The following is a 17,500-nucleotide window of genomic DNA, read 5'->3' as shown; positions in this document are numbered from 1 at the left end:
TCCACTCTACATTTGTTTCTTCTTTTATCAGTGTCTTTTTCACGGAAAAAAGACAAAACAAGTGGGAGGATCTGATTTACAAAAAAGCCCCTAATATAATCAAATATGTAATCGACACTCACTTTTTAATCACACATAAGTGTTGGAAGAAGAAGTGATATTTTTCTAACCGAAAGTGTTTTTCGTAGGTGAATACATCATTTTTACTTAATAAAATGATCATATGTTAGTTTTTTTTTAGTTCTCGTAAAAGACTTGAATGTCTCGGTGAAGTGTCTTTCTTCATATTTCCAGTAAACACGTCCTCACCCATTAACTGCTCCTGCAGCATAACTCCAAAAGTCAAGTGCAATCAGAGGCGTTAATTCATAACCCAACAACAACAACAACAACAACAAGTTTACTGCTACCGCTTGAAACTGTTGTGCCAACCAGGGCAATTAACCTTTTCAATGCATTCAGCGGTGGATTGAGAACAAGACTATAGAAAACCCACACACACAAAGGGAAAACCTGTGAGAACACGGCGTGAGGAAAAGAGCTCTTACGTTTTAAAACAGGGATCTCCAGACATGAGCTGCGTGCTGATGACAACCTGCAAAACACACAAAAGCCCAGTTTCATGTCGTCTCCTGTCGTAGACCCACGGGATTGCTTTGAAGCGCAGAAGTATGCCTATTTGCAAGGCGTTCCTATAGAATGAGGCCGGTAATACGTCTCAGGCTGGAACATGTCTGACTCATTGGCTGTTCACACTGAGAGACACGGAGCCGCGAGGCGTTCACTGTCCCACCTTCAGAATGGAGTTGTCCTGCCTGGTGTTCTTGGTGTCGTACCCCTCCAGGAGGCAGCGGCGCACGGTGCTGCCCGACCCGGCAAACTCTGACAGGTTCAAGTCGGCAAAGCCCAGCTGCAAAGCACCACACAACAGATTCAATTCAAGCATCCAGGACCTTTTGTTTTTCCTCAATATCATGGCCGTAGAAACACCAAATATAAGTGCAATGAAGAAGTTGACTTCAAATTTCAATACCTGGCAGTTCTTCAGAGTTACTTTGCGTTTCATTAAGATCGTGTTCTAAAAGTGAGATTTGGTCAATGTTTCTTGGACATCTTTTTTTTTTCTCGAAAACAAGAGAGAATAAAGCATGCTGGGAAAGGAAAGATACTTCCAATGACACATCTTGTACATAAGGTGTTTCAGCGTCTGTCCTTGTCCAAATACATTTGTCCCCGTGTGGAATTTCAATTGGGCTTACGAGAAACTGAGCCAGGTATGTAGAAATGGGAAGTTGAGATCGGCTCACAGTGACAGTTATTGGTTAACGCTGCACAGTCAATGTTTCACTCCTCGTTCAATCAGTAACGGCCAGAAACAAGCAGTGAAAACCTCCCGGTGGCTAAAAAGGTCTTTTGAAGGACATTTGGACGCCGCATGTTCCCACTAATCTCCAGCACAGAGGAGGTTGATTCATTTTCCAGAAGGACCACGTAGAACAGGAGGGACTGCTGGGAAACTGAAGTCCACGGGAATAAATGTCTCAAAGCCTTGACGCGTTTCTGAAACTGTGTCTGCTGCAAAGCCTTGACGCCCATTTGTCATCATTCATAAGGTGATCACACCTGAAATTAATCATATTTTAAAACTTAATACAGACAAAAGATAGGACCTACTTTGGGGAGTCTCCCATGTTTTTTTTTTAATATATATATTAATATTACCTATCAAGTTGAAGGAGCTCGGCTAGCCGGAGTCAATAAAAACACAAGCTTTGCACACTGATTCTAAATAGCTGCGGAGTGAGACAAACTAATAGACTCCACGTCAATTCAATCACAACTTTGTCAAAGCATATCTCCCACGATCAGAACGTTTGGATGTGGAAATGACGTCTTAAAGACGTGATTGTTGCTCAGCGGGTTGCAGTACCACTTGGCGCCACCAGGTGGTGTGTTGAGCCACTGAAGGAAGCAGCAGGAGGAACATGTAATATAACGATGGCCGAAGGTCTCGGCTACCAAGAAGAGTCAAAACTCTTAAGGCCAACAGGTGCGACTCAACACTGCCACCCAATGGGCACCAGAAATATGACCTACAGTCCCTTTAAGAGTCAAAGTTGGTTACCTTCGCAAAACTTTTTCCGCCCTTTAGTTCCTGAAAGAATGAAAAGAAAAGTAGTGTTAATAGATGGAACAGTTTCATTCCTGTCTTATGGGGCAACTCCAGTTAAAAGATTCATAACACCGAGGCTAAAGTCCACATCAAAGCCTTGACTGGGATGTTGATGTTACACATTAACAGGAATTTTTTCGATTAAACAAAAGAATTTCTCAAGCATTAAGGTAAATAAAGTGTGGCATTAAAAGAAGCAGCTGTACTAAAAGAGCAAACACAGCTTAAAGTGAACAAATGCAGTGTTGCAAGTCAGCAGAAGTGTTTTCTGACGACTGCAGGAACGAGGCGCAATACTGTTCCTTCACACGCTTTTCATGTATATAGTAGAAGGAACTCGACGGGTCCTGAGCCTACGGCGGTCTGAGAGAAGCAAAATGTGACGAGACAAGTAGAAAATGTAAAAAAAACAAAACAAAAGTCCCTCACCTTCCGCACAGACACCCGACACACACAGGGGTCCAGGACTCCGGTCCCGGCACCAGCGCTCATCTTACACATGAAGGAGAACCTCTTCCTCCAGCGCACACAGTTGGCCTGGACGGACTCACTGGGACACAGACAAACAGTTATTCAGTTCACTCTCACACAGACAATCATATATCCAGTTCCCAACAGACTCGAACCAAGAACTTTCCAGCTTGGATTTGAAAGAGTAAAACACTGCACCACCGAGTGGATCGATATTCATCCCTTCAAAATACTGATAGTCAATTTCACCCAATACAGATACACTCTTTCATTGACTTGCCTTGTTTTGTTGGATCATTACATATAGTACCCATTGTTTACCCATCTTTTATTAGTTTATCTGTTTCCATGTGAAACTTTACAGTTTGTACAGTCACATAAGTTGCTGGTTGATTTTCTCCACTGTAACATAGTTATGTAATCTCAGGGTTTCCTGTCTTTACTGTGAATCACGACTCTGAAGGCCCCAGCGGCAGAGGGATATGGTGGTTTTGTTGGGTTTTTCTCTGTTCTCTGTTGAAAAGCACCTCGAGGTGACTGTGTTGTATTTGGTGCTACAGTAGATAAATATAGTTGAATTGAATTCCGTTCGTCTCGGCCAACAAAGACCAGATGAAGAAATGAGCACACCGAGCCAAATATTAAACTGAGACACGGGTCGCAGTCTTCAGTTTCATCACTTCAGGATGCCCTCAACACTTTAACTCTTGCTCCTTAAAATTCAGTCAATGTTTCCCCCCCTACGTTTGCTGTGTTCAGGCAGTAACCATGGCGACGTAATGAGTCTCTGCATTCGCAGCAACACGTGGTCACCCTGTCTTTCTTTCCAGAGTGACTCACTCTGCCACAGCAAACAGGCAAGCAGTTATTATGATGCCTCCAAGACAACTGTCCCTCCCCGCCCAGCCCATCCTTTATGCTCGCTAGAAAAGTAAGAGTACCTTCAGGAAAGAATAGCATGTCCTCTAAAAGACGTCCAACAATGGACTCAGACATGTAAACCTGAGTCTGAACACGTGACTGAAGCACGTGCCAACAAGATTGATCTTATGCTCATTTGAACAAGTTCTTTACTGTTTGTGTTTCCTCTGACACACAGTAAACAAGGACTCTTTCTCTTCACATAGCATTTCAGCCATTTGTTATTTTGTCGACGACGGTATCTCAGAAATGGAGCAATTTTGATGACTTTTTAGTTTTTGGTTATTTCTGATTGCTTTTTGTGCTTCTGACGTCCGTCCCGCTGCACTCTGTCGTCAACTACCAGTCTCACATGGAATGGAAGAACAGGGAAGCTCCTTTCAAAATCACTCTGAAGTTAGAGAAGCCCAGGTGTGCCATTTCAGAAGGCTCTTATTTTGATATACAGTACCACATCCTGACTTGACTATCAGTCTGACGTGGAATGGGTTTACGATAACAGGGAATTTCCTGTTAGTATCAGTTTGAATTTAAAGTGAAATAAGCCTGCACTTGGTATTTTAGAGGGCTCTTATTTTGATATGCCACACCAGATTGAGCTGGTGCTTTGTGGGTGACGTCCTTATGTGACCTACTCTCAGTCTGGCATGGAATGATTTTATTATCACAAGGAATTTCCTTTCAATATCCGTCTGAATTTAGAGGAGTCCGGATATGGTAATTCAGAGGGCTCTTATTTTGATATACTACATTAGATTGGGCACATGCGGCTCTACCGTTCCTCTACTGCAGCTACTTGAGCCTCGGTCCCACTGCAGAACTTGGCGGGGTGGGGTGTGGTGGGGTGGGGTGGGGTGTGGTGGGGCGGTAAGGCAAAGCGCACCCAGGGGGCTTTTCCACCAAAAAGAACCAGGTGCTTGTTCAGGGTTGGGGCCGGATTCAGCACAAGTTCCTTGCGTTTCTGCCACCAATCCCCGGCCTATCAGGGTCTAAACGGGCGCTAAGGCGGCCCCCACTTCATTGCTGGGCCGGAGCGAGGTCAACAGCTGGGGGTGGAGTTATCTCTACCTCTGAGGGGGAAGTGACGCCGTGTAATGTGGCGACGAAGAAGGTGATTAGCCGTTCGGTTCAGGTCGTATCCTCTCTGCCGTCAGTTCACGCGGGGGTACAAAGCCAGTAGTAGTACTCACAGAAACACCATATACACCACCATTGTTGGTGTTTTGTGGACTTCCATTTGGCAGGTCTGCTTCTTCTTCGTGTTCCTCCTCCTTGGCACATTGCCACCTCTCAGAGGTTTTTCCACAGAAGTGCTTGGGGCTACGTCTGCAGTGACGTACGACGTGTTGGACTGACGCAATGACGTGGCTCTCACCCAGCTCCCTTGACAATGGAAGAACAACCGCTACTTTGGAGGCACGCATTTAAGAAGTGACTAGAACCCGCCCATTATGCAACAGCACTCGCCAGACCAAAGTTGTGGCCGCAGCTCTGCAACCGTCTGAGATAATCGGTGAGCCTCTGTTTTCTGACACAGCCTAAACTTTCTCATTGTGAACGGCACCTCCTCCTCCCCTGTTACTGAGAGGAGCGTCTGAACCACGCTGGAAGACCGCGGTGCTGTGGAGCGCCGCATTTTCAATAAACCGAGTTAACAAAACAACCAGTGAGCGCAATGCGGCGTATGTAAACAATAACAGGAGGGTCTACGGCAAAGGAGATATTTAAATCCCACAGGCTTGCCGAGAGTGACGATCGTCGCTGACCAAGCAGGAGACGTGTGGAGGAACAACGGTGACGAAGGTCCTTCGCTTCTTCACCTCACTGGCACAGGAGGGGGCATTTATTCACTTGGTGTTAAATAAGGGCGACTCACACGGAGAGGGTGCTGGTCTATTCCTGGGGGGTCAGAAGGTCCAGGGTTGGAAAGGAGCCCCCACTTCTCTCTCTCCCTCTCCTCACTTATGTTGTTACTTTTTGTAAAGAGAAGTTTTAATTGGGGCCAAAACGTTTATTGAAACGTGTGAACAGAGTGATGATGGTGATAAAACCTTAGTAGGAACTGATTTTCCTGTTCAGCCACCGTAATCCAGTGGTTATGACTTATACCTGCCATGCAGGGAGAATTTGTGTTTTTAACTGGAATTTTTATTTTGAAATCCATTGGAGTATGCTCCAATGAATCTAATGATGATGTCATGACCAAGGTTGTGAAAAAGCCCAATAAGGAGCCGCTCATTTCAATCAGGTGTGTTACTTTATATCCTCTTTATTGATGGTGTCATTACTGTTGAGCTCCTCTCCCTCGAGATTCTTTGTTTTTTTTTACTTGTATTGATATTTTGTTACATGATATTTTATTATTCTATTCTGGAGCAATGCTGTAAAAAATCCCTCTATTTTATCATTTTTATTTTGTATTTTGCAATTCTATTTAGGTGCAGAAAGGATGTATAATTTGGAATTATTGAAATGATTAAGGAATATTTTAGTTAAGTTAAAAACAAAGTTTTAATATATTTATTTATATAGTGCATTCCATACAAAATGTAATGTAACACAGAGTGCATTACACAATAATAATATATAAAACACAATATGAGAACTAAATTCAAAATCAAGGCAGGAAAGTGCAGAGAGCATCACAATGGAGCATTTCTACATTTAAGGCCAAACAAATAAAGGGTAAAGAATAATATTTAAACTCTAAATAAGATACTCAGGCTTAAAAAAGGCACATCATAACATCTTTTAAGAACTAGACAGATATTATAAAATGAGATCTTTAGATTTGTGATAAACAAAGATTACAAACAATAAAACCACGGTAATGATAAAGTATTGGGGTAAATGATTAATCAATAACACTGGAAATCTGGGAAAAATCCTCAAATGTTTTGATTTATGATCCCACTGGAAGCAATTCCAGCTAAAAGATGAGCGCTGAAGTGAAGCGTTGTGAGTCTTCCGCCTCTGAGTGACTTAAAAGTTCACTGAACCCAACAACTTCTGTCAATGAACAAACAAGGACTGGACTCAACCGCTTCCACCTTTCAGTTTCTTTCAGTTTTAACGTGAGACCTGGAGATCCGTCCGGTGAACGGAACGAGTGGCGGTTAAAAATAGAAGAAGAAGAAGAAAAAAAAAAGAAAGCGTCTCACCGGGTGGACTCCGCCGCAAAGCCTCCGTCCAGGAGCCGCACTTTACAGAACAACACCCCGTTGACGAAGGGGACCGAGGACAGCTCCTCCAGCTCGAAGTCCACTCTGAACTTAAACTTCTTTTTCTTCATGAGAATGAAGGACATGCTGCCGACTTGCCGGACCCACCGCGACGGAACCGAGAGGCGAAGTGCGGCTGCTCCGCTCAGCTGCTTGCGGACACAGTCGACGGTTCAAACGAGGCCCCGCCCACTCGGGGGGACGGGGGGGGGGGGGGGGGGGGGAAATACCGGTGTGACGTAGGGCGCGCTCAAGCGTCTGATTGGTCAATCCGAGCAGGGGAATTAAAAAAGGAAAATGAAAAAGGATTGTAAATATCGTCAGTCACGATCGTAAACGTTACCGGTGGGGATTAAGTAACGGCTGCTGTCACGGTTGACTCATTCGGTTTGACCGAACCAGAACATGAAGCCATATTGAGCCACGCTGTATTTAAAACTGGCGTTGGGCTATATTCTTTTCTCTGCACAAACTTCCTAAACAACAACAAACCTGTACAGCGCTACAAAAAATAAATAAATAAAAAGGTTCTGAGGATTTTCACTCTTTCAGTGAGGTTATTGCTCATCCATTCTTCTATACCGGTTTAACCAGCTCAGGGTGCCGTCTATGATGAAAGAGGACCCTGGGCGAGTCAACACACACACACACACACACACACACACACACACACACACACACACACACACACACACACACACACACACACACACACACACACGCACACAAAAGAAAACCCACTCACACAGCAAGAGGCCTGGCCTGGATTTGAAGCCAACATCTTCTCACTATAAAGTGAAAGTGCTGACTCCTAAAAAGTGCAGTGTCATAACTGAGCTTTATGAAAGCTCAGCCGAATGCCTTTGGAGGCAGTGGTGACTCAGAGGATAAAAGAGTGGCTCTGGGACGGGTTCCCACTGGGGGGGTCAAGACCCCGATCGGCTCCCCAGAGCTCCCTTCTGTGGCTGCCCTCAACCTGGGAGGAGGATGGGTGTGGGGGGGGGGGTTCCTCATGCACATTGATTAATAGATAGATAATAGAGTATGAGGTCGTTCTCTGTGTGGTGCAGTGGTTAGCGCTCTTGCTCACAGAATGTCATGGGTTCTAATATCAGCCAGGCCTTTCACGGTGGTGTACTCAGCAGTATTTTATTGCCCAAATAGATAAAAAAAAAAACAAATAATTGGTGGGTAAAACTAGTTCGTTCTATTCAAATATATATTTTGGGATATTAAGGAGGATATTGTATTAAGAAGTCGTTAATTAAAACCAAATTAAAATCGTATGATTCAGGAAACATTAGTGCAACAAAACGAGCAGAAACCTCCAACATGCTCAAGAAATAACTTTCAATGTTTTGGCATTAGTTCACTTCAGGGGTCAGTTTTCCCTTTAGCTGTTGTCACATTGTCACATAAAGACACACTCACTGGGAGGTCAATGATCTGAAGTGAATGTATACGTAAAACCACAAGGTGAAACCATAAATGAGAAGTAACAGAAAAGGAGAAGGATGTTTTCTGTCAGTTGACATGTGACAAAAGAGGAAAAGTAAACAATCCCTTTGCTTTTCTGTTGAAATAATGTGTGAAACCATAATCAATTTGACCAGTTTTACCTCCCCTCTGTATTCCTCATGGTTCAATAATGATAATAATAATATATCATATTGTTGTTATTATTAAGTTAATATTACATGTGTTTACGTTTACAATTAAATGAACATTTTTATTGTATTTTACTTCTTTTGGTCCTTGTCTTTTATTGCTTTTGCGCTGAATATGTTGGAAAGGTTTGAGAGTAGACGTTTAGGAAATATATTAAAAAATATGTACATTTTCAACTGAATACAACCTCCTTAAAAAAAACCAATTAAGATTAAATAAGTCAGCAAAACAGGATGAAAACACTCACTGAACCATTTGGAAGTTTATTAAGTTGTATAGTATGATAAATATTAAATATTGATGTGAGCATTCATTGCTACCATCCTTTGTAACAGGCATGTTGCATGTTTCATGGGATTTTTCCTGGTAATGTGATTTCCATTTGAAGTTAATAAATCCACCAATCTTCTATACGTTACTTTTGTCCAGTTCTGTGTCGTGGGACGCTGGAACTGACCCCTAACAATGGGCAAAGACTCACCAATTAATCCCACATGTGCCTTTTTGGACAGGGGACTGACAGGAAGAACATGCAAAATAGAAAACCCTGCCTAGAGATTAATCTGGGTCTGTCCAGTCTGCCTTCATTGATTGTAACCTGGGATGCGCTCAAATGCTCCAAGACCCTGAATTAATGGAAGTCAAAGGTGGATGAATGAACCTTATTTTCCTCTCAGGCTATAAGAGGTCACTGGTGGAGAGCAGCTTCCTCCAGTTCTTCAGAGATGATAACCTGTGCTTTAAGTGGGGGAAAAAATAAGTGTCAGTGCTCCTTTTAGTGACATGCCGTCAGTCTCTGGTACAAATATGGACAAAACCATAATATTCAGTGACGTGTACAGACATTCTGTACAGCAGGTGGTCACTGTCAAATAAAAGCACCTTGTGCAGCGTGTGGATCAACCGGCTGACTTATTATAGTAGTGTGAGATTTACAAAAAACTCAAAATAAAACACAAGTACATGTTGTAAGTAATTGCATATAATACGGAGGAACCTGGGGTCATGTAGGAACGGACAGGACAGGATTATGGTGCAGTTTGCTGAGTTTTTAGGAAAATGTTCTGCCTGGACAGTAAGATAAAGTATTGCGTGATTTAAGTGTGTGATTGTGAAAAATGTTGTCGACGATCACGTCAATGTGGGCCACAAGACAGTACAGTGTACACTTTTTAAAAAGCAGAAAAAAGTCCCGGTACGCTGAAGGGTGAACATTTAATTTGCCGCTATACCGGCCCACTTATAGCACTGATTATAACTAAAGTGTAAAAGCCTCATCATATAAATATAAATATAATCAATTAAAATAGAGCGTTTGCAGTGAAATGTCGCCCCCTGCAGGCGGCCGGCGCCGTCACACCGCCCTGTTGAGACTAAAACCTCCGTAATGCAGCGGCACATATGACAAGGTCAATAAAGTCCAGCCTCGCGGCCACCAAGCGGATTAACGCACAGGATTAATCCGCGCGGTTATTTATCCTCGCTACTTTCGTTTTCGCCACGTTTCCCGGTTTTCTGCAGGAAAACGTCGCCTCGGTCGCTCCGCCCTCCATCACTGCAGCTCCGCTCGCGCCGCCGGCAGTGCGCGCTGCGGACGGACAAGGAGCTTCACTTCGCCGCAGCGGCTCCATGGAGGAGTGACCCGGTTCTGTAGCGCGAGCGCGGCGCCTCCGCCGGCCTCACACACACACGCACACACACGATGTTCCGCGCGCTCCGGACGCTCGTGCTCCCCGGCGCCCGGTGCTGGGACGCCGACAGCGAGAGGTCGTACCAGGACCTGTTCGAGAGCCTGGACGCGAACCAGGACGGCAGGGTGGACGTGGCGGAGCTCCGAGCGGGCCTCAAGGCGATGGGCATCTTCCGGCACGGCGCCGCTCAGGTCAGACACCCGGCCGGGTGTCAGGGTAGGGAGGGGAGGAGGGGGGCAGGGAGGCGGGGGGGTAGAGGCGGACATGCATCCCCTTCAAGTCCGGGCCTGCTCGCCCTTTTCCTGCATGATATTTCTTGTTCAGCTCCGTGGGGGACACTTGAGGTGGTGCAGTGGTTCGTTCTCTCGCCTCACACGGGGAAATCCCCCAGTCCGAGTCCGGGCTCTCTCTCTCTCTCTCTCTCTCTCTCTCTCTCTCTCTCTCTCGGGTGGTTTTTTTGTTGTTATTGCATGTATTTGTTCCTGCAGCTAATCCATGCAGACCGCATCTTAAGATGACACGATCGCCACTTTTACCTCCATTTAGTCAAAGTTGATCAAATCGTGGCTATTTAGGTGCTAAATGTTGCTGGTTGGTGGAACTACTTCTTCCAAATATGACTGCGTCAATGGCCCACTGTTAGGTGGCCCACTGTCTTCTACACCACTTCTTCATCCTGTGCAGGGTGATCAGGCTCTGGAGCCCGGGGCAGGTAACTGCAGGCCGGGGCAGGTGACTGCAGGCCGGGGCAGGTGACTGCTGGTCAGGGCAGGTGACTGCAGCCCGGGGCAGGTAACTGCAGCCCGGGGCAGGTAACTGCAGGCCGGGGCAGGTAACTGCAGGCCGGGGCAGGTGACTGCAGCCCGGGGCAGGTAACTGCAGGCCGGGGCAGGTAACTGCAGGCCCGGGGCAGGTAACTGCAGGCCCGGGGCAGTTAACTGCAGGCCGGGGCAGGTAACTGCAGGCCGGGGCAGGTGACTGCAGGCCGGGGCAGTTAACTGCAGCCTGGGGCAGGTGACTGCAGGCCGGGGCAGTTAAGTGCAGGCCGGGACAGGTGCGTCTGGGGCAAACTCCACACAGGAAGGGCTGGGCCAGTGTGTGACCCTGGACCTTATCGCTGGGAGGTGAAAGTTGCTCACCACCGCTCCACCTTATTCAGAAAGTAAAAAAATACTGTTTACCTTACTGTCTTGCACAGTTAAGTCCCTCCACGGAGACTCCAGTCTGCTCTATTCAACTTGGGGTTAAAGGTCACAGAGGTTAACTATGAGCACACATTCGGTTTCACCCTTACGGGACATTTTGGGTCATAAATTAGTCTCTTATGCATGCTTTAGCAACGTGTTAAAAAAAACAAAAAAGTGTCATGCATGCACAGGGTCACATAGAGACCGACCACTACACTTGTAGTAGGCCGGTACCATTCTTCACACACACTCATTCCTGAGTCCTCCTGCTCGTAGAGTCTACCTGTTGCTGTCCTTGCAGAGCGTAATCACTTTATTAATTCAGCGCTACAAGCTTATCCGCCTGAACAAGTTGGTCGATGCAGCTGCAGGGGAGTCCGGTGCAGCGGGGCGCTGCTTTGACGCACTTTTGCTGGTTTTCCGCTTCAGAAAATCGTGTCGTCCGGAGACCAGAACAAAGACGGGAGTCTGGACTTCAACGAGTTCACCAAGTACCTGAAGGAGCACGAGAAGAAGCTGTGGCTGACGTTCAAGAGTCTGGACCGGAACAACGACGGTGAGATCAGCTGGCCGAGGCCACATGCAGCCTGGGACAGTTAAAGCAGGATGACCTTTTCTTTTTCTTTTTTTAAATAACTTGTGTTTCCCAAAGTCCTTCATGAAACCTAAATGGCTCTGTTAGGGTGTTCCTGTCCAGACCGAAGTGCTTGTGCCTGTATACACGTCTCCACCAGGATGCTATTGTAGTTGTTGCCCCGTTTCACCTGCTCACCGCCGTGTGTCTCCGTGTGTCAGGGCGCCTGGATGCTTCAGAGATCCAGCAGTCCCTGGCAGAGCTGGGCTTGGACCTGAGCAGGAAGGACGCCCTGAAGATCCTCCAGAGGTCCCAACGACACTTTTCACTGCAGATTGTCTTGTTTCTTGTTTCTTGTTTGCGCCGGTTGCACAGTTTTGAAGCTTCTCATATATAAAAAAAACCCTGTAGTTTTCATTGGAGGTCCCTTTCATGACTCCAGTGCCTCTTGTCATATTTGGTAACTCGTGAACGGTCACGAGTTTTGAACTCTTCACTCCAGAGTTCAGTCTGATTATCAAGGATCAGCAAACCTCCTGCAAACGGGAGCTACAGACGACAGAGTACATGCAAGCATGCATTTTCAGGGAGTTGCTCCAAAGTCTGTTCAAACAGTCAATAAGCCACAAGGTGTAAATTTGCATTTCACTCAAAGGAGCCCATTGCAAATATCGGCGAATGGATCAAGTGACACTCAGCCGGTTTTGTTAGTCAAATAGTTCCAAGCCGATTCTTTAAAGGCTTGTGGGTGAGCGTCGTTCATGGTAGTAGTAATGACATTTATATATATATATATATAGGTCAATATCGTCAATGGAGGTCATGAGTTGCTTTTGGGTTTCAAATAGACAACGATATATTTTGGAATACAACCAAAATGTACTACTTGTGCAGTGTTGATCAGTTCCACTCTTAATGACTCTTAATGTTCTGTCTTCTCGGATGTAACGTATTTGTTGTAGTTTTTATCCAGCGCTGGTGAGGTGGTGTCATGAATTAATCCCATGGGGACATTCTTAATAGAGTTGTTCCACATTAGCTAGAATAACGTGCACTCCCATGTTAAACAGTGAAGAGTTGAGATATGTGGCGAGGACGCTCTGCTTCACGTGGACACGGTCCCTGGTTGAAGTCCGGAGCCTTACTGAGTGGAGTTTGCAGTGTCTCCACCCCGTGTTTCACCCCTCGTCCCTGCATGTCGTCCTCAGCATGGACATTGACGGGACCATGGTGGTGGACTGGAATGAGTGGAGAGAGCACTTCCTCCTGCGCCCCGCCCACAACCTGGAGGAGATCGTCCGCCACTGGAAACACTCTCTGGTGAGGCTCACAGGCCAGCGGCGCTCACACACATGCAGATTGCTGACTGGTGATGAATCACATGTGTTTGACCTGCTGGGGCTGAAATGGATTTAGTCTGCAGTGGACTGTTTGGCAACGCTGCAGCATGTAAACAGGTTGAGATAATCAGGTCACTGCAGCCCTCCACTTGGCTCTCCTCCTCTTCTTCTCTCCTCCTCTCCTCCTCTCCTCCTCTTCTTCTCCTCCTCCTCTCCTCCACTCCTCCTCTCCTCCTCTCCTCCTCTCCTCTCTTCTTCTCCTCCTCTTCTTCTCCTCCTCTTCTTCTCCTCCTCCTCTCCTCCTCTCCTCCACTCCTCCTCTCCTCCTCTTCTTCTCTCCTCCTCTTCTCCTCCTCTCCTCCTCTTCTTCTCTCCTCCTCTTCTCTCCTCCTCTCCTCCTCTCCTCCTCTTCTTCCTCTCCTCCACCTCCTCCTCCGCTTCCTCTCCTCTTCTTCCTCTCCTCCTCTCCTCCTCTTCATCTCCTCCTCTTCCTCTCCTCCTCTCCTCCACTCCTCCACTCCTCTCCTCCTTCTCCTCCTCCTCCTCCACCTCCTCCTCTTCTTCCTCTCCTCCTCTCCTCCACTTCCACTCATCCACCTCCTCCTCTCCTCCACTCCTCTTCTTCCTCTCCTCCTCTCCTCCTCTTCTTCTCCTCCACTCCTCCTCTCCTCCTCTCCTCCTCTCCTCCTCTTCTTCTCCTCCTCTTCTTCTCCTCCTCCTCTCCTCCTCTCCTCCACTCCTCCTCTCCTCCTCTTCTTCTCTCCTCCTCTCCTCCTCTTCTCCTCCTCTCCTCCTCTTCTTCTTCTCTCCTCCTCTTCTCTCCTCCTCTCCTCCTCTCCTCCTCTTCTTCCTCTCCTCCACCTCCTCCTCCGCTTCCTCTCCTCTTCTTCCTCTCCTCCTCTCCTCCTCTTCCTCTCCTCCTCTTCCTCTCTTCCTCTCCTCCACTCCTCTCCTCCTTCTCCTCCTCCTCCTCCACCTCCTCCTCTTCTTCCTCTCCTCCTCTCCTCCACTTCCACTCATCCACCTCCTCTCCTCCACTCCTCCTCTTCTTCCTCTCCTCCTCTCATCCTCTTCTTCCTCTCCTCCACCTCCTCCTCTCCTCCACCTCTTCCTCCTCTCCTCCTCCTCCTCCTCCACCTCCTCTCCTCTCCTCCACCTCTTCCTCTCTTCCTCCTCTCCTCCTCCTCCTCTCCACTTCCTCCTCTCCTCCTCTCCTCCACTCCTCTCCTCCACTTCCTCCTCCTCCTCTCCTCCACTCCTCTCCTCCACCTCCTCCTCTCCTCCACTTCCTCCTCTCCTCCTCTCCTCCACCTCCTCCTCTCCTCCACCTCCTCCTCTCCTCCTCTCCTCCACCTCTTCCTCTCCTCCACCTCCTCCTCTCTTCCTCTCCTCCACCTCCTCCTCTCCTCCACTTCCTCCTCCTCCTCCTCTCCTCCACCTCCTGCTCTCAGCACACGTTTATAAAAGCAGTGTCCGAGTTATTAATACATAGCAGATGCTCTCGTATGTGTTCCTTAATAATCAAAAAAGTAAAAAAAAAAAAGTTAAATGATAGGTAATATAATTCTGTTGGAACATTTAAAAATGAGCAAAAAGGCGAATTAAAAATCCGTCTCCTGTAGGTCTGTCGTCGTTCTTCTCTTTGTCAAACAGAGATGTGTCTCAGGGACTCCGGGACATGTAAACACCTCCATGACGCTCTGCTGTTTCTGTTAATGCTTTTGGTAAAACACTGTGCATGTTTATCTAAAACAACCAAACCCAGAGCAGCTCAGTGATTAAAGGTTCACACGCTTTTCTCAGGCAATAAGAACTCAGTTTTGTGGTTTTCACAAGTGTGGTCTTATCTTATCTTTAGTGGGAAAGTGACCATGTGTGCTAATATACACTGATAAAAAAAAAAAAAGAAAAACAGTTCATATATTGATTTAAAAACTGGCAGGTTTTGCCTCTTTGTTTTGGGAAAAAAAATGTTTTAACAATAGCAAATCTGAAAAATGGTGACATATTTTATCCCAGCACACAAACAAAAAATGACCAAAGACACACTTCAGTGGCTGTTGTTACACATAACAGTTATTAAACCAGGGATGTGATGTTAAACTGACTGTGGCCACGTTTACACGTACCCAGCTGTTTACAAAAACTGATATTTCCTGTATGTGTACAAAAAAAAAATCTTCATGGACACAAATCCACATGTACACCTGTAGGGGGCAGTGTGACGAGAAGCATGAAGCCACGATAGCCAATCACAGTCCTGGAAAAAACACAACGTCAGAGACAGAGGGTACGTCTGAAATGTCCCTCCTCCCTCCTTATCTGTGGACTTTCACTGAACCCCAGAAGTGTTTGTGTAGCGGCCATGATAAGAACTGTCTGAATCCTCAAGAAGCAAAGGAAAGGAGGCTCGTTTTAGAGCCTCCTTTAGCCTAGGAAACACTGATGCTTCCTTTAGAGCTTCCTTTAGCCTAGGAACCACTGATGCTTCCTTTAGAGCCTCCTTTAGCCTAGGAAACACTGATGCTTCCTTTAGAGCTTCCTTTAGCCTCGGAAACACTGATGCTTCCTTTAGAGCCTCCTTTAGCCTAGGAAACACTGATGCTTCCTTTAGAGTCTCCTTTAGCCTAGGAAACACTGATGCTTCCTTTAGAGCTTCCTTTAGCCTAGGAAACACTGATGCTTCCTTTAGAGCCTCCTTTAGCCTAGGAAACACTGATGCTTCCTTTAGAGCCTCCTTTAGCCTAGGAAACACTGATGCTTCCTTTAGAGCCTCCTTTAGCCTAGAAAACACTGATGCTTCCTTTAGAGTCTCCTTTAGCCTAGCAAACACTGATGCTTCCTTTAGAGCCTCCTTTAGCCTAGGAAACACTGATGCTTCCTTTAGAGCTTCCTTTAGCCTAGGAAACACTGATGCTTCCTTTAGAGCCTCCTTTAGCCTAGGAAACACCGATGCTTCCTTTAGAGCCTCCTTTAGCCTAGGAAACACCGATGCTTCCTTTAGAGCCTCCTTTAGCCTAGGAAACACTGATGCTTCCTTTAGAGCCTCCTTTAGCCTAGGAAACACCGATGCTTCCTTTAGAGCCTCCTTTAGCCTAGGAAACACCGATGCTTCCTTTAGAGCCTCCTTTAGCCTAGGAAACACCGATGCTTCCTTTAGAGCCTCCTTTAGCCTAGGAAACACTGATACTTCCTTAGAGCCTCCTTTAGCCTAGGAAACACCGATGCTTCCTTTAGAGCCTCCTTTAGCCTAGGAAACACTGATGCTTCCTTTAGAGCCTCCTTTAGCCTAGGAAACACTGATGCTTCCTTTAAAGCCTCCTTTAGCCTAGGAAGCACTGATGCTTCCTTTAGAGCCTCCTTTAGCCTAGGAAACACTGATGCTTCCTTTAGAGCCTCCTTTAGCCTAGAAAACACCGATGCTTCCTTTAGAGCCTCCTTTAGCCTAGGAAACACCGATGCTTCCTTTAGAGCCTCCTTTAGCCTAGGAAACACTGATGCTTCCTTTAGAGCCTCCTTTAGCCTAGGAAACACTGATGCTTCCTTTAAAGCCTCCTTTAGCCTAGGAAACACCGATGCTTCCTTTAGAGCCTCCTTTAGCCTAGGAAACACCGATGCTTCCTTTAGAGCCTCCTTTAGCCTAGGAAACACTGATGCTTCCTTTAGAGCCTCCTTTAGCCTAGGAAACACTGATGCTTCCTTTAAAGCCTCCTTTAGCCTAGGAAACACTGATACTTCATTAGAGCCTCCTTTAGCCTAGGAAACACTGATGCTTCCTTTACCAAAGGAGACCAGCTCATGCTGCCCCACAATTCCTTGCAGCGACAGCATTTAAAGGGCCGGTTCATCGGAGCGTTCAGAGAAACTCACGATGCCAGAAAAAAGAGCAGATCATGTAAGTTACCAAAGAAATAATCTGCATTGAACAACTTTAAATCATCTAAAACCCAAATGTGCTTTTTATGGTCCATTTTCAGAAACTTGTAGTTCTTTCCCCGCGACGGCAGACGTCACTAACTTGCACCGCTGTCACATTATTATGACGTCACTAAGTGAAAATGCAGTCTGACTGCCACACTAACTCCTTTAGGAAGCCTTCTATCTCCTTTCCTTAACACCGTGACATCATCCACGGGGTGAAGGTAAAGTCCATAGATAAGGAGAACGGTGGGTTGTAAACAATGCGGGGGAAGTGTCAGGCGAAGAATGCGGAAACAGCCGGCGGCGGCTAGCTAGAACTCTACAGTGAACACG

The 17,500-nt window shown here is 46.4% G+C and overlaps 2 protein-coding genes across 2 annotated transcripts in view; one reads left to right on the top strand and one right to left on the bottom strand.

Annotated features, from left to right (window-relative positions):
- The window catches only part of LOC308135793 (EEIG family member 2-like), a 12,691-nt gene extending 5,757 nt beyond the window's left edge, over positions 1-6,934 (bottom strand). The window contains exons 1-5 of the mRNA XM_080503910.1: positions 6,727-6,934; positions 2,603-2,723; positions 2,126-2,155; positions 794-910; positions 549-595 (exon numbers count right to left, since the gene is read on the bottom strand). Coding sequence (XP_080360036.1) covers positions 549-595; positions 794-910; positions 2,126-2,155; positions 2,603-2,723; positions 6,727-6,872 — 461 coding nt within the window. The 5' untranslated portion in view covers positions 6,873-6,934. The remainder of the gene's footprint in view (positions 1-548; positions 596-793; positions 911-2,125; positions 2,156-2,602; positions 2,724-6,726) is intronic.
- Positions 6,935-9,888: 2,954 nt separating this feature from the next.
- LOC308135556 (mitochondrial adenyl nucleotide antiporter SLC25A24-like) overlaps positions 9,889-17,500 on the top strand; it is an 11,441-nt gene continuing 3,829 nt past the window's right edge. Inside the window, exons 1-4 of the mRNA XM_080503608.1 lie at positions 9,889-10,336; positions 11,762-11,888; positions 12,128-12,215; positions 13,115-13,289. Of these exons, the coding sequence (XP_080359734.1) occupies positions 10,157-10,336; positions 11,762-11,888; positions 12,128-12,215; positions 13,115-13,289 (570 nt within the window). The 5' untranslated portion in view covers positions 9,889-10,156. The remainder of the gene's footprint in view (positions 10,337-11,761; positions 11,889-12,127; positions 12,216-13,114; positions 13,290-17,500) is intronic.

This window comes from Blennius ocellaris, assembly GCF_963422515.1.
Source record: "Blennius ocellaris genome assembly, chromosome: 10".
Classification (NCBI taxonomy): Eukaryota; Metazoa; Chordata; class Actinopteri; order Blenniiformes; family Blenniidae; genus Blennius; species Blennius ocellaris.
Note: the sequence above shows the minus strand (reverse complement) of the source record. Positions and strands in the feature narration are given on the sequence as shown.